The 27,126-nt window shown below is 41.5% G+C and overlaps 1 protein-coding gene across 1 annotated transcript in view; it reads right to left on the reverse strand.

The window, feature by feature from the left end:
* Nucleotides 1-27,126, reverse strand: part of TMEM132C (transmembrane protein 132C) — a 201,316-nt gene that overhangs the window by 69,018 nt on the left and 105,172 nt on the right. The window contains exon 3 of the mRNA XM_071572328.1: nucleotides 20,350-20,496. Coding sequence (XP_071428429.1) covers nucleotides 20,350-20,496 — 147 coding nt within the window. The remainder of the gene's footprint in view (nucleotides 1-20,349; nucleotides 20,497-27,126) is intronic.

Here is a 27,126-nt window from a genome sequence, read left to right on the forward strand (position 1 = left end):
CAATCAAAGTCCCATTTGAAGCAGCCGTGTAAGCAATTCTCATTTACAGAAGACAATGAAAAATTAATCTAAAATGAGTGTAACTAAGTTTTCATAGAAACAACAAAACCACTCAGACATTATCATCTTCAACAGCTGTTTACTGTCTTCATTTACAAAATTACCTGTCAAATTTTACTGTTTCCTCTAGGGGAAAAAAAAAGCCAATCCCAAGTGCCTCTCTGAGTTAATAAAATGCTTCAGATGTAACACAGATATTAAAGACCTCTTTTTCTTTCAATCATAATACTTAACAGGCATGATTGAGGTAAAATAATGTTCAACACCTCTTCTCCTGCAGGGTTGAGTTCTACATGTTTAACTACAGGGAAAAAATTCAAACATGCCTGATTGGTAAAGGCTGAGTGTTTTCCTCTCTCTCCAACTCCATGGGACATCTGTCTCCCCATTTCAATGGGCAAAGCAACATTTGTCATTCCTGGAAAGCTGTTTATTACAAAACAGTCACAACTTTCTCAACAAGAAAGAACACACTTGAAGAAGTACAAAAGGGATAATAGCAGAATGGAATATTTTCTGGTGGAATGGGGAGGATTCTTCTCCCAGTATCAGTTTGTTTAAGCAATGAATTCGGTCTGAAGAATGCGCTCAGCTGGGAGAACACATGCAGTTGGTTAATACCATGCAATGTGCCTGATGGGAAGGATGCCAAATAAACATCAGAAGGAAACCAAAGGGTTCAGGGAACGTGCTGCTGGCAGCCTGATCCCCTGGCACAGGAGTCACCAGGGGATGAGCCAGCCTTCTGCTGCTGGCTGGGGCTGTGGCTTACCCAGCAGCAAGTCAGCAGCTTAGCATCTCAGGAAAGAGAGGAAGACATGAGAAGACTAAAGATGAATTAACTGTCCTTCACATGCATATTCCCAGGTTGAACACTCTCCAAGGCCGTCTCAAGTGCTGTTGTTGTCCCTAACTCCAGATTTAAGAGGGGAAGGAGTTAATTATTGAAGGGCAGCTACAGTGAGTGGGAGAACAGCTCCTATTGACTTCCTTAATGGTGGTAAAATGTGCAAATCCCGTGGACTGTAGCTGAATTTAAATTACAATGATTACAAAATATAAACCCTAAAAAAGAGGATTTATACATGAGCAGATTTAGCTGAGACACAGACTCCCTCAAGACCTACATTTTGTTTACATGCAAAGCAGACTATGCCTCCTGAATGACTAAATCCTGACGACAATTATTTATGTATCTAACCACCCTCCTAACACAGCTCTGATCCATAATTCCTGCTGCTAAATGCCTTGGGGAATATCTACTAGTTATGGGTTCATCCCTATTTTCTGGCCATTGTCCAGCAAACCACTTTCAATGTGTAAACAGTCCAGCTGCCTTCAGAGAGTCTACTCATATGATGCATAAGTCCATAAGGACATGTTGCTTAAGCAGATCCATAACATCAACAACAATAGCCCCGAGTTTCTCTTGCTGCCTTTGGACAGGGTTTTTATGCACAGCTCTTGGGAGTACAGAACTATTAACCTACTTTACCATATAGAAGCTGGGGAACAGATAAATGAAGTGACTTGCCCAAGGTCATGCAGGAGTTCATGGGAGAAATGAGGACACAAACATGTGCGTGTTTAAATTGAGTCCTGAGGAGTTTGCAGAGCTCTGCCTGTTGTGTGAGGGAGGCTTTGAGTGCTCTAACGTGGTTATAAAGGAAATCACTGAGTTATATGGTAGGGATCAAATATTTTAAAAATTATTTGCATCTACTATCATGTTAACTAGTCCAGTTCCATCTTATCCAGAAAGTCTGATGACTGTTTAATTCGTGTTAAAGCCAAGATCCAGCTGCAGGAGTAAACTTGAACACTATCTATTGTTCTAAATTCCTTAAAAAAATAAATACACTGTTATTCATAATGGATAAAAAACTATTGTAGTGCCATCTTTAAAGAAAAGGTTTTTAATTCTAAAAGTGGAAAATAATTTTTTGAGAAAGAGAAGTAGCAACAAACCCAGCAGAGCCCTCACAGCTTCCTACAGAAGGATTTCTTTCCATAGTTGTTTCCATATTTATTTTCCATTCTCTCTCAATCATACCTACTGAAGACCTTGTATATGGTCAAGCTGACTGTTGTAGGAAACATCAACAGGGAAAACTGGGACAACCTGCATGCAGAAAAATGAACTGGAAGCAGACTCAGCCTTCCCTTCTGCCTGGCTCCCACTGGCTTGAGCCTCTAATAAACCCTGGCAATCTGTATCCATGTCATCTGGATCCAGAAGGCAGTGTAAGCACTGGCTGCTATTTCCAAACATCAAAAACTGCAATGGCATCAAGATAGGATTGTTGCCATCACATATTACAAGTGTGAAAGAAACTATAGGGCTCAAAACCATAGGGACTTCCAGATTCTAATGGCCTTCTGATCATGGAGTATCACGTGGGACAATCAGTAAGAAGTTACTACTCTTTCTTATGTCTTTGATCTGTACAGTCTCCAGAGCTCTCAAAACAAACACTTTTCAGCAGCATCAAATTCACTGTCAAGTTGAAAAGGAAGGAAGGTGACATAATCCTGGCAAGTTATGGAGCTCATTCCAAGTGACATGGGTATTGAAACATTCCTAACATGAGCCAGGGCACTGAGAGCTCTCAAATATGAGCCTCCCCTGATGTTCAATGCTCTGGAGATGGCAGTTCAAAGTGCCTTGTGTGCTGCTTCCCTAGGCTAGTCCTTTTCTTCAGGGCACAAAACTACAGCAGTGATGGATGGACTTCTCTGCTGTTTATCTGGCCCACTTTCACAATGTGGCAGTGAGGAATTGTTTAACTCCAGTCAAAACTAAGGAGGTGCAATAAAAAGATTCTATGAACATCCTTACTGAGCTTAACAGAAGAGATTATTATTGCTAAATCACAGAGCAGAAGATGAAAGATGGGAATGAGGCTTGTCACCTGCTTACACTAGAAGGGAAAAAAGAGCAAACAGGACTATTGATTTCACACTAACTTTGGTATTTTCAGCTGTCTCCTTGCTTGCTTCCTGCCCCTCCTGTCTCAGGCAGTGTGGACAGCAGCCAGGGCACTCCAGGCAGTCAGCACAGGAATGATCCACTGCTCCCAGAGCCTGCCCAACACATCCCTGCCTTCCCTGCAGCTCCATGTGAAAGCTCCATGGAGCAGGTCCCTGCACTTCTTTTCTTCCTTTCTCCCTCTGACTTGTGACTTGTCCTGTTCCGACCCACATGGCTCCCTGACTCTCATGCATCTCATGGATGTTGCTACCATTTTTCCTCAAGCAGAATTTCTAGACCATCTATTATTTTACCTCGGCTCAGTCTCAAGTCTCTGTCAACTCTGTCGTCAAGCTCAAAATAGAGCTCTTAATGCCAAGTTCTTCCCAAGTCATTCCTGCTACCTCTCCCATGCCAGCTGCTGTATTCTCTCTAAGCTGGAATTTAGCATTATCTGCCTTTCCTGCCCATGTTCAGTTTGAGCCAGTAAGAGAAACAGCTTCCCCAGTGTCCCAAATGCCTGTGTCCTCAGCCTCAACTGTGTCCTCCAATGCATATACTCACAAATTTACAGTAGGATGTTCCCATTACATATGCTACACTTTTCTTCACGTTTCTCTTGTCAGCTGTTGGGTTGGGATGGCAGGTTAAACTTCTGCAAGTATCTTAGTTCCACAATCAGAAGTGTTGGGGTAGCTCTGGGGTTTGCAAGAGCACAGATCCCTTTCAAACTCTGATTGCTTTCAAATGCATCTGCTTTCTCCCAGGCAGTGGGAATTCGAGGCCCCAGAAGTCCTGAAAATTCCAATAGGTGTCAGGCTGTTGAAATAACTGCTTTTTTAAATTTAGGTACTACAAACTATAGTCATCAAAGCATTTATGCATTGCTTCACTTGGCACTGCAAAGCTTAAGTGAAACAGATGGCCAACTCAGGTTTCTAAAAGTGACTCAGACACTCAGGAGCCCAACTCACACAGGAAGTCAGTACCAGTTAATCTTCTAAATGTCAAATGGCACTTTTGAAAATAGCACTTTCCATTACCAGTAAGGACCTGAAACTTTGTGCTTTTTAAATGTTTGCTTTGTACCAAGTAATACCCCAGGCTCCACCTGTCTGCCTTTTCATGTTCAAAGGACAAGTGAATACTTGAGTAATGCATTTTGTACAGGCAGGTCAGCAGCACATCAGCCAGCCCTGCAGCACTATGGCTTTTTTTCTTGTAAAGGACACTTTTAGGCAACAAGCTCAAGGCTTGGTGGGGAGGAGAGAACTAAAGAATGTATAGCCTTAGAATTACCAGCACAGCCTTCCTTCCCTTGCTTGCCACAGCTTTACCATGAAGTGCAGAGACTGCAACCAGCCCACTCAAGAGCTCTTATCTTTGGGGGCTTAATCAGTGTTTAACAGAAATTTAAGCTGAGCGAAGGAGGGCTGTGTTACACAAGCCTGGAAGGCCTTAATGACAATGGGTCATTAATACATGGGCACTGTTCAGGCTCCTTCTGGATCTCCTGTGATACAGAAACCAATTCTTCTCCAGCCCAGCATTTCCAGAGCATGGACAGATTTCTGGTCATCGTTCCACAGTGGCAAATAATGCAAATCAGGCAGAAGAGACTGTAAGAAAAAGCAGCACCCAGGAGAAAGTGCAGAGGGTTTAAAAGAATTCTTTTGGATGCAAGACATCAACCACTCCCCTCTTCTGACACTACACACCCTGAACTGGCACAGGCCAGAGCTCTGCGTGTGGTGGAGATCTCATTCCCAGGCATCAGCCACTGCATGATCCAGAGGTCACCCGAGAAATTTCAGCACATCTCTGCAGCAAACAGGTAATTAATCCAATCAGAGTCCTTCCCAGAAACTGCCTGGAACCAGAGGGACAACTGAGCTGAGTGCAGTTGGTATTTCTAACCTGGAATGTCAAGGAGAGGAATAAGGGCCATTATCTCCAGTCTATATCTGAGTAGAGGGAGAAGTTACGGAGGTGATTTCTACCCACATCAGTAAGTCTCAGACAGAGTAAAAAGACAGATGAATGTGGAAAGGGGTTTACAGAAGAGACCAGAGGGACAGCAGTCCTATAAAGACTTTGAAGGTTAACTTTACACACGTTTAGGAAAAACCTTCAAGTTCCAGACTTGCAAACCTGTTTCCAGGTATCATCACAGTTTATTTCATTTTCAACAGAAACAGATTTGAAGTTAGATGTATACATAACCTTGTACAAATTAAAAATACCATCACTGACTGATGGCAATATGAAAACTCTGTTTCCATAGTCTGGGGAGTAGGAATGCACAGAAGGAACACAAAACCAAAAGCAGTATAATGTCAATTATGAAGCTATATATTTAAAGTGTGTAGATCTCCCTCTAATAACTTAGATCTTTATTCTTTGTTTAGCACTATGCTGTTTCAGTACAAACAAGGAACCTTATGGCACTAGCCCCAGGAGAAATGTGACTTCCTTTAAAAAAGGAAAAATCATTATAGTTTTGGATTCCCTTCAAAGAGCATTAATTTCAATGCCTTCTTTTAAAATTTAAATTACATCTAGTTAGCAAAGAGAGAATGACTTTTGGCATATTTTTCCTGCATCTAATAATGTCTTCCTTTCACTTAAACTATCTTTTTCCCTACAGAGGATTATTGTCATTAAGTTACTTGGAGTGTGACAATAATTGAGAGGTTTTGGCTTTTGGATTCAGAATCATTAAGATTTAAGGAAGAGTAATACAGAGACACGGAAGACAGAAGTTGAAATGCTCACATAATCTACACTTGATTTCAATTAGAGACAGCAAACTTTAAAAGGCTCAGGAGAGATTTGGTCTGCACAAGCATCTCTTCACTTCTATCCTACTCACAGAGTCCTTCTCCTCCCACCACTCCTGCCAAGCCTGACCACTTGGTGACCCAGCTAATTAGCCCTCTGATTCTTTTTTTTCCTTCAAATCCTCACTGCAGAGACAAGGTACACGGGGTCTGGTGCCCTAATGCACAGTTCAGTGCTAATCTGTGCAGCCTCTCAGGCTCTGAACTGTGGAAAAGCCTTGGGATGGGAAGACCCAAGCTCTGCACTCTGAGAGTACATGTTTGCACAGTGAGAAGAGAGTGACACGGGCAGGCTGCAGGCAGGTTTCCTGTAAGCTCCATAAAGAGTCTTTCAGAGCTGCCTGCTCCTTGTCCTTCATCCCTCACAATCGTTCATGCTCATCCTCTCTCATAAAGGTGTTCTTCACACATGAGAATTTTGGCTGTTAGTCTCCCACAAGAAAACAAACAGCACTTTTCTTTCGAGAAGGGAGAAAAAGGTGCCCACAAGGAGCAAAGTTCTGCTTTGTACGTGTGAAATGAGGGAGGTGTCCCCTAAGGAGGCACAGGCCAGGTTGGAGTCCTACAGAAAAAGCTGGTGGCTACTATGAGTAGCTAATTGAACCCTGTCACCCCAGTGCCCAGGAAAACTCCACCTCTGTCCCTGCTTAAGGTGAAAAACTGGCAGCAACTATAAAATTAAAGGGTTTACACACTTTCCTGAATCTGTCTTTGGGGATATCTGGAATGGGTCTAATAAAAAAGCTAAAGAGAGTACTAATTCTTAACAATTACTGACTAATTATATGTATAGATGCTGAAATAGCATCATTTCTAAATCTTGTAGCGTTCATACTGTAAATCTTTCATGTAAAGGAGTTGCAGAGAAAGGAATCCTCAAACCCTCTTTTACGTCTTCAAGGGAACAAAAGATCTTTCTGTACACTCTTTGACATTACTCAGGAAACAGCAAATTATCTGATTCAATTGGCTCATGAGTAAAACAGCACGCAGCAATTAACTCTGTAGAAACCAAATCCCCCTTTGAGAGGATTTACTGTAAGAAAAAATACTAAATACATAATAAAATAAGAAAGAAAAGAATTTAGAAATAAGCCTAGTGAAACATGAGAAAATAGAAAAAATACAACATGGAAAAGAAAGATAGTCTTAAATATAAGCAGAATTTCTCAAGCAGGGCTGAGCTACTCAGAAGTCATTAACATGACAAAGGGATGAAGTCTCCAACAATCTAAGTAATCTGAAGAGATAAGTTACCCACCACAGGCCACAAAAGACATGGCTTCAAAGTAGGCAGGATTAATGGTGCTGCTTCCTGGCAAAATGAAGTCATGCTTGTATATGTGAATAATTTTACAGAATGCAGGAACAGCTATAATAGAGCCTGATAAATACTTCAGTCAACCATTTAGTGCACATAAGCCGGGCTTTATCCTGAGTGTCACTGAAACTGTCTCTTCTCTCCCAAATGTACACGGGGAACTGAAAGCTTCAAACACAAAAAATATTATAAATCATAATAAATATGAAAGATTTACTGCACTTTGGTGGTCAGACCATCTATACATCCAGTGTGTGGGTCAGCCCAAAGTGTGTGACTGAAGCACTGCCTTGTTCATGTGTCTGTGCTCGTCCATGCTGCATCCCCGCCCCAGGTCAGAGCCTGTGACCCAAGAAGAAAGGAATAAAACACTGGACACTCCACCTGGCTCATGATCTCCCCATGGGAGCTCCTGCCAGTGGCTTCTTGGTGCACACTGAGGGTAGAACTGGATGATTGGTTTTGATTCAAACCACAGCTAAATTTGCAGAACTGTGTAAAAGAGGAACATCCTTTCTAGCAACTTGAGGACTTGACAAAGGAACAAATAGATTAATCATAAATTTTGAGTTAATAGGGTGGGTAAAAACAGAATATTATAAAATGGTAAAGGTTTTTTAAAATAGAAAACAGAAGGAAAAGGGATGTTGGAGCCTGAACACTGAGCAGATTTAAAGAAGGGCCGTAAAAAGGACTTGGTGGGAAACCTTAAGAAAACAACTGAGAGCTGTTGTTTTTCATCTTCTGTCCTTTAGACAGCAATTAACTTGTGGTCATTGTTGTGCACAGTTACTAATTGTGCTTTTAAGCACACTTAGGATGTACAAGCAGTTTTAAAGCTTTTCACCAAGAGCTGGACTCAAAGCTCATGGACATTCTTCTCCAAACTTCACTGAATGCTGAATCAGGTTCCAAATTCAAAACCTGGTTATTTCTTTCTGTCCTGATAGCTGGGTGTTAACTCCAGGTAAAAAAGCATTGCCAGTTACAGACACATCTTCTCAAAACCAGTTGCTGAGGTGTAGCAGTCAAAGCCAGTGAAATCAGGATTCCTCTGGGAGCAGGTAATGGTGGAGAGTTCATACTTTTCCAACACTTACCAAGTCAGAGGCTATTTATGCCCAATATGGTCAGAATGGTCTGTAAAATCCACTTGTCCTCAGATGTCCTGGGTTCTGCTCTAAATGGAGTCTATTCTGTGACTCTGGGTATCTTGGGAGACTTCTTTTTGTTTAATAAACCTACAAGATGAATTTATGTCCTGATCCACAGCGAATGACAACAAATCTCTACTGATTTGCATCACTGAGGGATGTGGCAATTACATCATGTTTGATGACTATGTGTTTCATCTCACCTCAGCAATTCTACCAGCCCCAGGAATACTGAACAGAACAGGAGGTGCTGCCTGTCAAAATAATTAACACAACTTTGATTAACAGAACATGGCAACAGTCTTCTTCTCAGGAGGAGTTTCCAGCCAATTCTCACTGATCAAGTGCCCTACACTTATCATGACATTTCTAGGTTAACTTTCCTAAGAGTTCTGTTGGGAACAGTGTGTATTTACTCTGTGTTTAAACAATGCTCATCTCCAATGTATAGGACTTTTCTGGCTTGTGAGAAAATCACAACAGACATAACCAACCTGTGGAACTATGCACATATAGACAGCCAAACACACAGCAGTCAACAAGGTCAGCTTTTAAATACTCCTCTCCAGTCTCATTAAATCTCTGACCACTTCTCAAGATAAAAATTGACAAATAGCATCTCCAAGTGGAGAGCCTCACCATCCTACTGCACTTTTTCAGAGATGACAGAAACGCCACAGGAAATGATAATCACACTCAATTAAAACCTCCAAACCTAAGTGAACAATTGCTAAACTAAACCAGAGAGATTATATTCCTTTGGGGATTGTCAGTGGGACTTGCTGAGCTCTGATTTGGTTGAAATCTAGTAGCTGTAATGGAGTATTGCATGCACATCATATCCACCAGAAATTCCTTTTGCTTAGTGCATTCCTATGAACTAATTCCACTGCCACAGAGATGCTCTGAGCTACTTTGGGTAAGAGAACAGAGATAAACAATGAAATTGTTGTCAGCTGGTCCATCACTAGTGCTTTGGTTGACAGGGCACCTTGCTTTCCAACCAGCCAATGGCATTGCTAAACATGCCAGTCTCATTAAAAATAGTTGAAATAGGAATGAATCCAGTGGCTGAGGTCACTCGAGTACTCTGGCAGAGTCATTATTGAATTTCTACCAGTGTGATTACAAAGAGTGCCTGCTCAGTCCATTAATCTGCAGCATGGAAACCAAAATCAATGGGGTGCTACTTCAAACTCCTTTTTGTAATAATTACCATCATGTATGCAGGTGTACACGTGGGAGGGAGCATGAAGCTGTTGTCACAGCCTTGAACAGGAAAGATCATCTAGTTTTCTGAGCTCTATGTCAGAGAGAAGAAAGAAGAGTCAAAATTTATCCTCAGCTTGGGGTGAAATTCAGACTGCAAAGGAAGTTTTGCTATTTGCTCCAAGGTTGCTCTAAGGTTTCTTTCATGGAAATTTAACTGAAACTCAAATTTCTGTGAAGCCATCAGGAACTCTGCACTGATCTATCCAAACCCCTCTCTGCAACAAACATCCCAGTTGCCTTTAATAAACAACTTCTCCATGAAATTACTACGATGTTGGTAAAGTAGTAACAGAAAAGTTGCAGATTTCTTTGTGAATTATAGTGGTACAAACCCCTAGACATTGTTTTAGTCAACTTAGACTGATTTATGCCAGTCATTGATTTTCCTCATCCTGACCCTCCAAAGTAATAGGGACACATCACAGATTTTTCCAAGAAAAATTGTGGAATTTCCTTGTTTAAGGATAAAGTGCATTCAAAAACCATTAGCAATTTTTGTATAATACTGCTACTGCCATCTCATTTTTCATTCTTAACTTTGAAAGTGTTACAAAAGAGTTTGTTTACAGATCTTAATTGTCCATAACATCTACTCAAAGAAACAGAACTCCAGGGGTCTTATTTAGCCAGGATTTGATGAACTGGGATTAGATTTTTGTTGAGAACTCACAGACATCTATAACCTTTCAAAAGAGCAGCCCAGCTCTACCTTATTAAGCTTCCAGGAAATATTCAGCATCCTCCAAACACTTCCTATGCCCTCTCTAACACATCAATTCATGGAACAGAACCCAACTCAAACCAGGTGATTTGTAGAAGCCCCTGTGACAGTGCAAGATAAATTCAACACTGATTTACACCTAAGGGACTGTAGTTGCACAGCTCTGGAAAAAAAAGAATGCCTCTTAAAATGTCAGGATTTGCTGATATTCACCATGAAGTGATAGTGAAAGAAACCACGACCTTCTGTCATTCCCAGAATGTGAAATACCAGAGGTCTCTCTGCAGCCTGAGCTGGAGATAAATTATGGCTTGCAAATGATGACTTAAAGAAGCCAATAGAGTTACTACTCTTTCTTGTGAGAGTTGTACAAGTTAGTTATTTAGACTCCAGGAGTTGCTTTGTCTGTATCAAGCAAAGATTTTTACTTTCTTAGCCTGTAAAACTCCATGTGTTACCTCTGCCTTGTAAACTGTGCAGGGGGAATTGAATGGAATCCATCCTAACACAATGTGAGAAGTCCTTGGTTTTGCTGAGCTATGTCCAGCCAAATTGTTTTGTTTGCTAACAGTGCTCATATGCTGTAAGTGTTTGCAGAACAATAATGATGCTGCTTCATGCAGTCTGAGGCTCTGGTAACAAGGCCCATTATGCAACAAATTACTATTATCCCTGTGCCAGCCTACAAAAGATCCATTCAACTGTTTTCAGGCAGAGCCACAAAATTAACCAGATAAGAGAGGTGATTATTTACTATTATTAAGAGTAGGAGCCTTGTCATATTCCAAGCCCCTGCTGCACATTGTACAAATAATGAACCTGCTGCCTGCTCCAGCAAGCCTCGAGTACAGCAGCAGAGACAGCAGATGGATGGAGACACACAAGAGTGCTTGGAACAGTGAAAAAATCCTAGAGAGCTGTAGGATGAGAGCACAGCTAGTGCAAACATCTTTCTGTTTTCAGACAACTGAAGAAGAGCAACGTTTTCTAAGCCTGAGATGTGAGAGTCACAAAGAAGCAAACACAGCCGGACTGACACAGACATCACCTGACAGATCAGCTCTTCAGATGGTTCAAGTTCAGGACATCATGCTGCTCTGACATTCAGATGAGTTTAAACAAACACCTTATGATCATGTAAGGCTTGATCCTGGTTTCAATTATGAAAGTGAAAATCAGTAGATTAATTTCATTCAACTCAGTGGAGCTAAACCAATGTAAAACTGGTGCTAATGAGACAACATTTAGGTCTGTCGAGCGTTTATGAAGACTCAACTTCTACAAACTCTGAATCAACCATAAAAGTAATTTCAAGTGATAATGTTAATGTGCTTATCAAATTATTTTTTATTAGGACTATCTCCAGCTGGAGGATATGTGATGGAGGTAATGGCAGAGACTAATCAAATGCATTCAAATTCATTTTGAAATTTAAAGAGAGGAAAAAATGCAGTGTGTAAAAACCACCCAAATTCCCTTTCAATTATCTCAGCCTGGTGGGCGGCACAATGACAGAAGACAGAGGATGTGGCCTCTGAACAGAGAAGGCAGCAGGAGGAGTGTTTAACCATCCCTCGCTGCAGGTATACAAGTAACATATTTAATTACATACAAGGGTCAACTGGGAATAGAATTTAATGATCTGAAGGAGAATGACAGCCAGGAGTGATGATGGAGGGAGGGCTCTGCTGTGACTGGGGAACAGGAGCCCACAGCACCAGCAACACGCTGCCAAATCCTCCCAGTCACCACTCACCAACTGGTTTTCTTACCACAGTTGCTTAACTCGTAAGATTGACAACAATGACTTAACATCTGTGCAATCATTTTCCACCTGGTTCATAGGGCAGTCCCCAGTAGGATATATCAAATAAAGAAATAGAGAAGGGATTTTTATCTGTACTTTAAATAGGCAGGCAGACATCAAACTACAGGAACTTTGATGGGAAGAGTAAATCTCAGTAAGCCAGTGCAGAAACAAATGGTTCACCTGTCTAATATATTGTGTTTTGTGTAAGGAAATGTAAAGGTTTCAGATAAACAGTGACACCTCACCTCTGTTAGTTGGTTAAATGCAACTGATCTGACAGAGGCATGAGATGGAAAATATATTTAAAATTGTCTAATTGCCTTTTATGATATTGTAGTTTTCTAGAGGTCTCTCCTGACCAGTTTTAAGTGTCTTGAGTTCAGAGGAGTTTTGTTATTGCGAAATTCCTCAAGCAGCAATGGCACAGAGGACTTACATGTGTAAGAAACATATTTGAATTTGCTTTGCTGAATACTAACAAAGATCTTATTCACTTTATTCTTGAAAGGTTTGGCTTTTGGCACTTTTTCCTAAATTTTCTTCATTCTTTATTGCCTGACTGATTTATTTCCTCCGTTGTGAAAGTTACAGAGGAAAGCAGAGTTGCTTGGCAGCACGATGTGGTATTGCTGAACTCAGCTGTTTATGGCTTTCAGCAGATGTTTCTGCTTCAAAGGCAGGGTGAGAAAAAATACACATGCACAAATTCCTCCTCCCCAATTCTGCAGCTTTTGTCTCTTATCTCCCACCACCCCCAAATCACAGGCAAGGCTACATTACAATAGCTGCTAAACAATCCAAACCCTGCCAACTGTCCCAGAAAAATAAGAGCTGACCTCACCCAAAGCAGAACTCGTGATTTAAAGTGCAAAGGGAAAAAAATGGACAGAGGTGTCAGTGCATGAATGTGCTGCATCAGAACATTCTCATGGATAACCTGGCTATGAGTTACAGCTTATTAAAGATAACCTCACTATGAGTTACAGCTTATGAAAATGGAAAGCACTAAGGATTGCTGTGTGCAAGGGGCCAGAACAGCAGTTTGGGGCAGAAGATGCAGGTGGGCCAGGCAGCCTCTCCTCCTGCATTTTCCAGGAGTGCTTCAAAACACATTGTCAAATATAAGTGAAAGGCTGAGAAGCAGATTGCATGTTTTCTGGTCACTCTCTGAGAAATGATTACTTTGTCAGAGAGTCAGAAAATACTCTCACCCTGAACATCAGGAATTACAGTTATTACTGGACCTGTCTATCAATTTGGAATGGATGGAAAGCTGTTGTCCCATTATTCCATGATTGCACATCCTATTCTATTTGTGTGTGCTCCAGTCTATTTACATTCTAATGAAATAAAACAATATATTCAGCCTGACTGGAAATCAGGGAAGGCACTGACTGCAGCTTTCTCAGCAAAGCTGGCTTAGTGCATGCATTGCCTAAGCATTTGGTTTTGATAAGCATGTAAAAAGCTTTTCCAAACTACACAGATTGGCTGTGCAAACAAATTTGATGCTTTCTTTTGGGCAAGAAATATGTGAAGAATGACCTTTCTCTTGGTCCTTCAGCCCTTCTGCTTCCCAACAGACCCAGGAACTCCCAAGTAAATGCCCAAAAAATTGAAAAAAAATCAAATTATTTCAACTAGAAGTTCTGTAGAGATCATGGGTAGATTTTTTAATGCATTTTGTTATCTCTTCTCTACTAATTAATTTCTTTTCTTACAGAAAAGCTCATGGGAATGCCTTACTCCTTGACTAATACTATGTTCAGTTATGTAAAAAGATTAATGCAGTAATTTTTTGAATGGTCAGGACCAAGTCTAACAGTGGCTCTGTTTAAATCTAACATGAAAATTCCTTTCAATAGCATCTAACAACTGGTTTTCCAAAACCTCATCTGAGGTTGTAACATCTTGCTTTGAATTTCAAACAGAAGAGACAACGCCGTGAAATATCTGATCAGAAAGAGAACACTTTCCAGTTATTATCTTCCACAACACTTGTGCAGACCCTGCTGGTTTTCTGACTCAGCCTATATCTGTTAGAAAACAGGTATTTATGCTGATGGCAAGTTAAACATAAATTTCCCTTGAATCAAAGGGCTGATATAACAGTGCTGTTGGATTACAGTGGGGTCAACCCTCCAGCTGTGGATCAGGCCTGCACAGTGGTAGGTGCCAGATGAAAACTAGACAGACGTATGTTGTTGCCATGACAATTGCTGTAGTTGTCTCAAATTTTATCTTTCTGAACTTGCATTACTGATAGTGTTGAAAAGAAAGGGTCCTTCAGGCTCAGCATGAGTCCTTGTCCATAAGGGCGCCCATAGAATTTGCTTTTCCAAGGACTCTGGATTCATCAGATTCAACAAGTTGCCCTGCTCCCACGAGCACCATGTCAGACAGGAAGGTCTCAGAAACAAATCTTCCCTCTCAAGACAGTTTGTGCAGACACTTGCTTAGACACTGCAGCAGACAGAGAGTGAGAGACAACGGAGCATCCGCCTCCTTCCTGCAGGCAGCCTGCTCCTGAAAGAGACACCAGAGACATTCTTCATCCTTCCTCCCTCCCTCCCTCCCTCCCAGCTCTGGGCTTTGATAAACACTCCTGACATTCAAAGCAGCAAAAGAGGAGCCATATGAAAGGCTCCTTTGGGAAGGAACCTTCTAACCCCAGTGTTCTGTGCCCTAGAAAAGATATTGTTACACGGCACAGCTGGCTGATCCTCGTCCGTATGTGCAGATGTCCAGGGTGGCTTTGGCACCTCCACTGCCTGCTGGGGACATCTGTGCCCTAATTTGACCTGGAGCAGGCATCCTCACAAAGAGAAATGTCCTAATGCAAAGACAGCAGGCAAAGATAAATTATTTGGGAAATCAGATGAGAAAGCATGGAGGGAAAGGATCTTTAAAGCAGTAGGCAAAGGCTCAGCTATATTATACCTGATGCTGTTATTGACAGCTCCACACACACTCCCATGTGTCATTTTAAGCAGACAGATGCACATCACAAGAATGACTCACCTTAGAAGCTCTGAGGGGTGCACTAGAGATTTGCCACAGTCTAAAAGACTGCACCAAAATATGTACAATGCTGAAAACAAAAGGCCAGAATCATAGACTTGTCTAGGTTGGAAAAGACTTTTAATTAAGATCATCGAGTCCAACTGTTAACCCAGCACTGCCAAGGCCAGAACTAAGCCATGTGCCTAAGCAGCACACCTATACCTCTTTTAAATACCTCCAGGGGTGGGGACTCCACCAGCTCCCTGGGCAGCCTGTTTCAGTGCTTGACAACCCTTTCAGTGGTGATTTTTTCCCCTCATATCCAAACTAAACCTTCCCTGGTGGAATTTGAGGCCATTTTCTCTTGCCCTAACTGGGCATGGGACTGGCTCATACTGAGCCAGCTGCCAAACACCCTCAGGTCATTTTTCCAATTTCCCCTTGGGTTCTGGGGGCTGCATTCTGCTCCCCATCCCTGTCTTTCAGCTTGGAGGGCTGGGTACCCAGAGAACAATGGGTCTTGCTATTAGAGACTGATGCAAAGAAGGTATTAAGTACCTGGAGTCTTTTCCTCAGCCTTTGTCACCATGTTTCCCCTGCCTCCAATAAAGAATGGAGATTCTCCTTAGCTCTCCTTTTGTTCATATATCTATATATAATGTCTCTTCATATCTGAATTTTCCATTAATGAATGGAAATTGTTTCTGTTTCAGGGCTTAATGGTGTAAGAAATCCATTGCTGATGTCTTCCTCCCAAAGTATCTCTCCAGTTTGTACAAATCAGTTTCTGCAGACACAGACGTGACCTCCTGAAAACACACACAACCCCCCAAAGCACCTGCAGCAATGGCATGTGCCATGTCAGCTCTGCTCCTGCCTCAATTATCAGTCCAAAGGATAAACAACTGTCATGAAAAAATCCTGACCCACACTAAACCACTGAATCCTTGTGAGCATTGTGTCCTCTTGCCTAGGCTGCAAGGTTTTGAGGTCAGCAGGCACCACTGCCACTCTGCTGAGCTCTGCAAACCACTCTGACCCAAAACTGCCAGGGGAAGATGACCCACATTCTAAAATAATTAATAACATCTACCATGCTCATAATGTGTGAATACTCTTCTCTGTGCCCATATATTGGGCACAGCTTGACTGTCTTCTGGTGCAGCCAGACACACACCACATGGCTCACACTTTTGCAAGTCTGACTCATTTTGTACATATACACTTTACTTTTATTTCTCAATCACACGGAATTCACTTCACTGACATCCCTTGGCAGCATATGGTGCTGCCAGACAAGAGGAGAGATCTGCACAGAATTGTAATGGCTTTGTTGCTTTCCTCCTTGCCCCAGTGATGTGAAACACAACCTGGCAACATAATTAGCTGCTTCCATGTGAATGCAATGATACCCAGACAGTGTTAAAAAAAAAGCCACAACAACCCCAATCCAAAAAAAGTGTGCACATGTGGTGAGAGGGAATAAGTGATTATGACACAGTCTGAAACACAAATACAACATCTGGAAGCACTCTTCCTGAGTCTGACTCTTTATCAGACAGATGGCTGGAGAGCTGTAAGCCCACAGGCCTCTCAAAAGGTTCAAGGCCAAGAGGATAAAGTGCTACATCACAGCAGTTTTCCATTATGTCAGTTTTTCTAAACGTCTCTCTGTTCCCCCACACTCAGTTTCTCTCTCTGGCTGACAGAAATCAAAGGCTCTGGGTGGCTCCATTCCTCCACAAACAAAGCACCACGTCCACAGACAGAAAGATCAGCCCAAAACCAGACTGAAGGAGTCTTGTTCCAGGCCACTTCCAGGTTTGCAGGACCAGGAGGAGTTAGGTCTAGATGGACAGTCCCTGCTTCTGAGATCATGACCCCAGAGCACCATAGGATGCTTTGGTTCTCTTGCTTTGGCAGAGAAGGCAGCTCAAGAAATTCCCCTAACCCTCCTTCCTCCTACCCTTACTCCATCCTTCTCATGCCCAGGGCTGACAGAATATGAGCAGGTGGAGGGATGCTATATAAAAAAAAAAAAAAAAGGAAAATCACTTAGGTTAAAAATGCCCCTTGCTGTGTCTTGGAACAGCTCTCATTCCCTGGCAATCCAGAACAAGCTACACAGCAAACACGAGCCCTTCCACTTAGGCTGTTCTTAGGGGAGATGTGGTCAATCTGCCTCAGGAGCCTTAGGTTGGAACCAAACAGAGGCAATACACCAAAAATCTCTCTTCATCCAGCCCAAGGACATGCTGGAAACCTCCTGGCTTCCCTCCAGAAGCCAGAAACAACAAAAGAAAACAAGTGACCAAGTAGTAGTCTGAGACTTGTTTTCACTAATCAACACTGTTGTTATCCTCATCAATAGCTACTTGAATCTCAGCAGAAAGTGCATTATGAGGCACACAAACATTGCTGATTTCAAGCTGTTTGCAGTTACTTGCTATAGTTGCAAAGCCTTTTCGAATAAAGCTAAAAGCTAAGAAGAAATGGCTCTTGGCTGTAGCACCACAAATTCAAAGAGAACAAATATTACTTAAAAAAAGTAAAAAAAGCATGACCCACTTAAATTCTGAAAAGGTAATGGTAAACAATTATTGATGTGATGTATCTAAAATGTATCTCTTGTGTTCTATTATTTACATAATGTGAAAGGCGTATGAGCTGTTGCATCAGATACAAACTGCTCGTTTCAAAGTGCTTGCAATGCAATTAAATCTGTACACTAATGACAGGGAAATATGCAAGAAAGGAAAAGCAACATGTAAACAAAAATGAGTAGTTTTATTGACTATGGGCATTTTTCTTTAGAGATATGAAGGGGAAAGAGTGCAGTGGTTCTCTGTGGTGCTTCAGGGAGATTCCTGAGGAAACAAAGATCACAAAGAGAAAGGCCAGAATTTCCTGTTTGTGTCCTTAACAAGTCAGCACATCATCCCCTCCATAATGAATCCTGGATGCAGTGTTATCAGGCTACTCCAGTGCACTGAGAATATCACAAATTTAAGTAATAATCTGACTTCACACCAGCTGGGAACATGTGACAGTACAAGGGGAGAGCCAAATATCCCAGTAGGTTGCAACAGAGGAATAAGGTAAAACTGCAGAAGATCCTCTGTTCTCCTTTCCTCCTACCTGATTTCCTGAGCTCTGCTAGAAAGAGCTGGTCAGGAAAAGAAAAGCAACACACTATCAATTTCTTGACAGGATGGATGAATGTTTATAAAGAAATCAAGAACTGCAAACTTTCATTTACTTGTTTACCCTCCTTTGCAAACACAGTGGAAAACACATTCCACTGCCTAAATTAACCAACATATTTATGAGTTGGTTGAGTTTGCTGCAAGAGAAGTTTATCCAGTGTTGGTGCTGGAACTCTAGAACAGCACCTAACATCTACACTGGCTACAGAACTGCACATCAACTGCATAAACTGCACTGCTGAACCAGCCTGGAAACGCTGGTGGCAGCACAGAGAGATCCCATTAGGGACTTGCAATTCTCAGCCAAATCAAATTAGCTTAGATGGAGTATTTGTGCTCTGAGCAGAGAGCTCCAAGTGACACTCAGAAGCTCAGGACTGTAATGCCCACTACATCATATGCTTTCCCACTGGGATCTCAGTACACACATGCCCAGATTTCCCCATCCAGCTCTTGTACACAAACATTTCATTCAAACCTAAGCTCATCATGCCTTCAGAAGACAGCAACTATTTACACACACAAATGAAAAAGGCATTAATTAAAACATTGACTTTTATTTGCATAATTAGTGCTAAAGATATTTTTATGGGTTAATTATACTTCATGCAAATTGGATTGAGAAGATGTAATTTGGGGTGTGATAACCTGACTATAATGGTTCTGTAGTTGCTATATGCTCAGAATATGCTCAGAGATATATGCTGGTCTAAAGCTGTGTCCTCTCTTTCACACTTTGATTTTTAGCTCTGACAGGTTCAAAAGATATATTTTTCCTTCCCTTTACCAGTCCTGAGGTGGGTTGACCCTGGCTGGATGCCAAGTGCCCACTAAAGCAGCTCCATCACTCTTCTCCTCAGCTGGAAAGGGAGAGAAAAGTAGAATAAAAGGCTCATGGGTTGAGACAAGGACAGGGAGAGATCATCCACCAAGTGTAAGTGCATGAAATCAGACAATCATCTTGTCCTGCTCATGATGAGAGGAATTTCTACTCTTTACAAATGTCCAATATTTGGGCACAGAACACAAAAGTTGAAATCTGCTCAGATTTTCTGTGTCTGAAGGTAGTACAAACCAACTGCATGGGAAAGAGAGAACCAGCCCAGCATCCACCAAAGATTTTATGATACTCTTCAGTGAGCCCAGGTTTGTGGCTAATAATAAGCATGGAGTAAGGGGAGCACTGCTTGAATCTGTGCAGGTGAAATGATCTGCATGGATTAACTGACAGCAATGCTGTGAGAATTTGTTAGGATGATACCTGGGAAGAGCAAAATAATTTCCACTGAAAGCTGCAATGTCCAACTTTACTGTGTGCCATGGAAGACAATCATACTTCTGGAGAAAGCACTGCTTTTGTGTCTGTGCAACAACCAGACCAAGTCTTGGTAAAAACACTCCAAACAGAAAGGCATTGGCAGAGCAGCTCATACCAGTGCTCCCCACAATGCACTGCTTTGGCTCAGACAGTTACCAGTGTGCCAAGGAGCCTCCAGTTCTGGAAGAAGTAACTTTGCAAAAGGGGATTCTTCTGTATTACATACAAGACACTGGGGGGGTTGAATTATCTCCTATCAAGGTTTAAGAGTTACAGTGGCTCACTGTGGAAGAATTCACTGCTTGCTTGATGAACCAACCACAGAGGCTGTGATAGATTCAGAGAAACAAGGTCAAAACTATCAAGCCAAAAAATTATGTTCAGTAAAACCCTTTGAAATTAAGAATAGTCATGTTTGTGCTCAAATGACACCTCTCCACCCCCCATCCTCATCGTATGTCTATTCTATTAATTTTTTTTAATTTGAGCTGCTGAATTTTATTACCTGTTATAGATCAGCAGATGGTACCATAGTTAACTTAAGTGTCTCCAGATTTCCAGGCTACAGGTTTAATAGCTGAGTAGTGGTAATATGAGCCTTAAGTCTTTCAACCAATGAATGCTATCATGGATATAAATGAGCTTAATGTGCCGAGAATATGAGGTTTCATACCTGTTCCTTGAACTTGGTGCTATCCTCTGACAAATAACAGTTGTGGTCGAGTGCTTTCCACCATTCCCCACCTCTTGCTTCACGTCCCACTGCCGAGGGTCACTGGTCTTTGCACTGAGAATGTTCACACCTTTCTTCACCTTTGCCCTGTTGAAAATAGCAATTGTAAAAGGTTTACAAGAGTAATCAAGGATTATGATCTTTGAATGCAACTCAGGCATGGAAATCTCAATATATCAGCTTTAAGCCGAGCATTAGATATGCTTCTAATCCACCAGTAAATAAGAGAGTGGTATCATGACCTGTGGCAACACATCACTTTAGTTGGACAGAACCAGCTCAATGCCTTTGTATGTTCTGCCAACAGCAGGCTGGAGGCAGGATTAAAACTGAACCTGTAGGAAAACCTGAAAGTTCTTTTCTCTATTCTGGCAATAATTTCTTCCAAAGAGAAACTTGTCCAAACACGGAAAACTCAGGAAGGTTCTGTTCATCTGTATCAAGATGAAGTTGTGCTTCATCACTGCACAGAAAAATGATTCAGTGGAGTTTTCTTTAATAACCCATTTTTATTTCCTGTGATATTTTTCTAGATATCAGTGGACAGGGTTGTTGCTCTTCTGCCTGACAATTCACTCCCTATGATGGATTCCCAAGGAAATTTCTGTTTGAGATCTCCAGTCTGGAGAGGATTCAGCTGTTGGTTAAGACAAGACTTTGTAACACAGAGATGTTCTTACAGGATGCAAATTTCTGCCACTGTTACTTGTTATACCCTGTGGAAAAGTTAACTGTATTTATCTAATGATGCTAATAACATCAGCAACAACTATGTGGAGGGTTAATTAAAGAGCACCTGCTTAATTAAAGAGCATTTGTACAAGGAATTCCCATCAAAGATGTTGTTTGGGTGCAGAATATTTAGCTGCTGATCTACAGTTCTACTACAAAGCACCAGGAATGAGAAACAGACATTTTTACACAGCCTTTCTCTTCAACAGACACCGAGGACAAATTCCCACCAGCCCACTGGACATGCCCAAGATGAGAAGCCTGTGGGGAGCAGGATGCCAGGTGGAAGCACATGGATGGCTCTGGGAGTAGTTTGGCCTCAGCATCAGCTGAAGAAGGGAAAGGGCTGCTTGACTTCCCACCACCAGCACGGTCACCACAGCCTCTCTCAGCAGCAACGGCTCCACCACAGCAAAGAGGACAAAGCACAGTGAAAAATCACAGCTTTCTGAGACACCAAACGCGACACCAAATGTTATTTATTGAGCAGAAACCACCACCTAACAAGATGTTGGTATCTTCTTGACATTTATGAGGACTCAGCACTTAAGTTCCTTTAAAAAAATGGTCTTTCTGCATCTTCAGCCAATAAAACATTCAAAACTGTTCTAATGAATGACAGTATTTGTCTTCTCGTTGCAGTTTTTCAGCAGTGAGACATAACACAATTAATTTAAAACATTGAAAAAGAAAACTCTTTTTTTTCTCAGTATAAAAGCATAAATGCTTAATTCTCTCATTTGTAACATGAAACACCACAAAACTTCACAGAACACTGGCTTGCTCTTGTAAAACTACCAAAAACCTGATGCATCTCCAGTGCCTTCAGCTGAATTACTCAAAAACAAAACCAGAAAAAGCAAAGGAAGAATCAAATTCTTTCCTGAAGGCTCCTTAGAGCTTCAAGTCCCATTAAGTTTTCAGGCATATTACAGCTCAAATAAATGAACAATAAATAAAAGTTTCAGTATTAAGAAAATAGCACTACCAGCAATCTTGAATTTGTATAAATCCAGCAGTATGTGTTTGGAAGTCTGTGTTACAGGAGATGTTTGGATGTATTTTAGGACAATGTTATTTAGCAACTGGAAAGAAGTAAAAACTCATAGTTTGCACACTTTGTTCAGCTGTTCCTTCAGACAGGCCCTGAAATGGCAAAACACCACTGGAAACGAAGTTCCCATGTTTGGATTTTCAACAGAATTGCAACTTTGTCAGCAGCTGCAAATTGCTCTTTCCACCATGCAGCTTGACATAGTCAATACCTGGGCCCCTGTTAATTAGGATGGACATTTTGTATGGCCAAGGTTAGTGGTAAAATACACTGCCAGAGGACAAGAGGCCATGGCTACAATGCCATTTTGTTAATTAACTACAGTATGGGGCATTAAGTTGAGTGGTTTGCACATATGCCATTATATAAAGCCCATTAAAGAAAAAAATTCCATCCCAGGGTAAAGTAGGTTATGTTTAGGGAGAAAAATCAATGTTGTGATTGCACTTAGCACTGGAATTAGGGTATGAACACCCCGAAGATTGAACTTCCGAAATAAATATGCAGAAGCACAATTTGCAACTCTCCCTCTGAAAAGGGCATTGAGTTTTATATAACAAGGTCAGTGGATGAATCAGAATTAAGTCAGACAGACCAAACCCCATACATTTTCAAATGCAATCTGTACACATACACTACAAATGTTTTCACTTAAATATTTATTTACTTGATGTTTGAGTGCTAGCAAGGAAAAGTCTATTTAGTTCCTTACCAAAGATTTGTTGACCTTCTTGTATGCTTGTGATTAAATATTAATTTTTCTAAGTCAATAGTGCCAACTTTGTACATAAAAAAATTTTAAGTTATACTTTCTCAAGAAATCCAAAGACAGAGGACCTGGAGGCCAAATTACTTGAGAATCTCCTGTATTTACCCACCTAATCTTGCAGTATCTATACATTTACCATGTTTACTTAAGGCAGGCAGGTATGGAGACAATAAATAGAGGAGACAAACAGCTGAAGTACTCCAAGTTTCCTGGGTGTGTGGTTGCCCACTCTAATTGGAAGTTCTTTGCCACATCTGCTTATTCCCAAGTAGATGTTTGTCCTCACACAGAGGCTTTTCCTCACAGCTCTATGACCTGAAAGCATTTACCAGCCATGACTTGTCATCTTGGACTTCCACCCAAAGTGGAGTCAAAATCTTCCCTTCCAATGTTATTCTAAGCAATTTTGTGTGTCACTGAATTGTCCCTGTCACTTTGTGCTCACCACAGTGGCAGTAATGAAAGCACAGCCCCGAATCTGCTGCCCAGGGACAAAAAAAAAAATCACCCTTTCCTTTTTCTGTGCCTAAACACAGACCCTGCTAAGCAAGTCACCTACACGTGCAAAAAACCCAAGGGCAGCAGCTCATTTATTTGAGGGTGATTTTCTCTGTGCTGAAAGTTAAGCACAATTTTTGATCTCCTGACAAAAGCAAACCTTGCAATGGAAAGATGAAAGACAGACCATCATTAAGAACGGTGCAGAACACCAGAGGTCAGCTGCAATCCCACTCTGGATACAGGACTCCATCCATCTGAAGGCAGTTTTCCAGCTTTATGAACACATGGCAGCCAGAACACTGGGAGATTTTCTTGCTTGAACTTCTAAGGTTATTAATTCACAGCACAGGAAATCTCTGCCTCAGCTTTGTCTCAAAATAACTGTCTCTCTTTAAATCTCTCAAATGGAGAATTAAAAGATTTTGCTGGCATGGAGATCAAGCAGCATCTCAAAGACATTACAGAGTCTTCAGCTGCTTACCTAGGAATCATTACTTAATTTTTGTTGAGAACAAGTAAAAGCATTTATTTGCTTACATAATCTCAAAGCAAATGCACTTCTGCAAATGTGCAATTTCACAGCAAATATTTCATTTCCAATTTGAAGCTTTCAGTTATGTATGATTTCCATTTAGCACCTTATCTTCATAGCATGTCAAACAATAATGCTTCTAATTAATACCTTCTGATCAATTACAGATGAAAATCTAACTGTTCCATTTCACTGTTCTCAATTTACAAGAAATCTCAGCAGCATTTAGACCCAATACTATCCAGCTATTATTGATGGTAACCAATAAGCAATTGAATCAGCAACAGCCAGGGCTGAAGATGTTACTTATGATTTAAGGAGCTCAAATTATAGCTTCCTATTTAAATTTAAATTTTAATCTTGCAAAACTGCTCTGGCCACGGAAGAGTTCTGCTACTTGCAGCAGTGCTATAGAGAGGGCAGACTGCTGAGTACTCCAAACATTTCACACAGAGAATTTTGCTGAGGAATGCTAATCCTAGAGAGCATCACCTCTCTTATTCCAGAGAAAGTCATACTGAAAACCTGGATCCAAGCAGGGCTGCAGTGCCTGGGTGTGCTGTGCTACAGATAAATACCTGCAAAGGAAGGATGTGAAGTTCCAGGCAGACTAACAGCACGTGAGGCTGATGAGGAGCTCTGGCTGTGCAGGTCCCTGATTCCCTCTGGCCTGGCACTAACACCCAGCAGGCTCAGTGCCCGCTGAGTTGGTAGCATCAAGCAGAGGATGATTTAGCTTCCCAGATGGCTCACTGCAAGATCAGGTAAGGAGCAGTGTCAGTGCCAGGGGAGTGCAGAAACACAAAGCCAGGATTGGAGACAGGGCCAGGGAATACCCTCAGCAGTGCAGGTACCTCTTACGTGGGGTTAGTGCCACCAAAGTGCACTCCAGCTGAAGGTTTACAGAGCAGCTTGGGTGGGCAAGGCTGCACTAAAGAACAGAAGGCTAAATCAATACTAAATTCCTACAATCAGTGAGCTTCATAATATCTGGAACAGTTTTCCAGACACTGAGCCTTCTGTTTCCTGTTAAGCTGTTTGTTTCCAGAGGGTTATTCCGAGCTCTGCATCTTCTGTGCTCCTGATAAATGCCATGCTATTGCCAGCCCCGGCACACTGTCCTTTGATCTGAGAGCAGTCTGGGCTCAGAGCAGTGACCACTGCTTTGTGCAGTCTCTTCAGCTCACATCTGCTGTCAAAGCTGCTGTGCTGGAAGACTTTCATCAGCAAGTATTCAAAGTATAAATATTAGAGAAAGAAGCAGGGTCAGTGTGACCCGGGGAAGGGCTCATCTCTAGGGCAGTCCCTGTGTCCCACGAGCTGAGCACGGGCACCCTGAACCTCCCCTTGGTGGGCACGGGCAAAGCTGTTGCTGCTCGGTCCTCTGTATCCCCACAAGTAAATCCCTGTCTCCTTGTATTTGTCAAGTTGGTGTTTCAACTTAACAAATACTGACCCCTTTTGGTCAGTCTTCTCTGGAGCCTCGATGTTTCTTGCCACTTTTTGCTAACCAGACTAGTAGAAGCCACTGACGTTACTGACTGTAAAGGTCACATGGTGAGAAATTATTTTACTGAATCTCCCAAACCCAGAGAGCCTCTCCTGGTGGCCTTTTCCTGGGCTGCACTTTACAATAAGTCTCAAAACTTCACGAGTTCTGCCAGAAAAATTTCAATTTCTTCCTGCAATAATTAACGTTCACTCCTCTCCTCTTTTGTTCCAAGAGTAAATCAGGAGACTAGAGCCAGGAACCCATAAACCCAGGCAAGGGACTAACCACAGCAATTAATAAGATTTGTTTTATTATAAGCAAATATTTATTTATAAGCAAATATTTTTCCTTTCATCTTTCTATGTGCAATGAGATCTCACTGCAGCTCTGAAGGAACAGGACAGACATTTGCCTGTGAAACATTATTCATTGGAAGTTGAGAAGGAAAACGTGGAACAGAAGAATAAGACCTGGTTAGCTTTGTCAACCCTTCAAATATGATCCTTTAATTTGCAAAATACACGGACAGAGTAAGTGTGATGAAGTGGCTACGGCTCAGCTGAGGGAACTATGACATTCATTAGGTAATAAAACACTGCTAATTGGAGTATTTCAGATTTGGTTCCCATTAAGAAGGGTAGTCCCAAGGGCCACCCATGCAAGAATTTTGTTTTCTTGGATTTCTAAATTTCAGATATGGGCTAATCATTAGTAAGTGCAAAGACCTTGCTCCTCACAGCATCCTTTCTCCTTCAGGCATTTTCTTTTTCATGCTGTAATGAGAAAAGGATTTCAGCACACAACTTTTGCAGAAACAGAGTAAACACCCTTTAAAATGTCAAAACAACTAAACTCTAAGTATTTAGTTCTTGCTCTTCACTCCTTTCAATGTTCCTTTCACTTCAAACAGACCAGAATGTTGGTCTATTTAAAAAGACTTTTTTTTTAAAAAGTCCACATTAAAAAAAAGAAATATTTTCCTTTGAAAATGCAGTAATCAAATCCTTAAGAATCTCCACACAGAATTCTTAAGCTTCTTCACTACAGCGAGCAGCAGAGGCAGATTTCAGTACTTCTGAAACCTCCCCTGTCAGGCAAATTGGACTCAATTCAGCTTCCTGAAAACTGCATATTTTGGTGACTTCCCTGGCTATCAAAATTACATTAATTTCTTCCATTGCCAGTGAGGAATCCTGGGATCTGAAACAGCTCAAGGACTGTTCTTTTGCAGTGTTTCTTACATAACTGCAATTCCCTGAGAGTGTAGGAAAATCAGCTGTCTCATTTCAATAGGAATAGGTGCTTCATATCCCTTAGGAAGCTTTGAAGAGCTCAGCTGCAAGGCACGAGGTAGATGCTGTCAGCTGTACTTTAGATTTTTTTTTCCCCAAAGAAGAAATCCAATATGCTTTGGGATGTTCCAGTGACAGAGTTCTTTGGTTTGGGATCATTTCTGTGGTTAACTCTTTGTCCCAGTTCTCTTGAGGTGTCAGGTAACCAATTACTAAGTTTTAAAAGAATAGGAAAAAGAGATGCTTTCTGTGAGGTTTGGATACCACTACCACAGAGGCAATGACTGAACCTCCCAACAGATCTCATGACAAAACTGCCTTCTCCAGCACAGAATGTTAACAGCA

This window comes from Pithys albifrons, chromosome 17 (assembly GCF_047495875.1).
Source record: "Pithys albifrons albifrons isolate INPA30051 chromosome 17, PitAlb_v1, whole genome shotgun sequence".
NCBI classification, from domain to species: domain Eukaryota; kingdom Metazoa; phylum Chordata; class Aves; order Passeriformes; family Thamnophilidae; genus Pithys; species Pithys albifrons.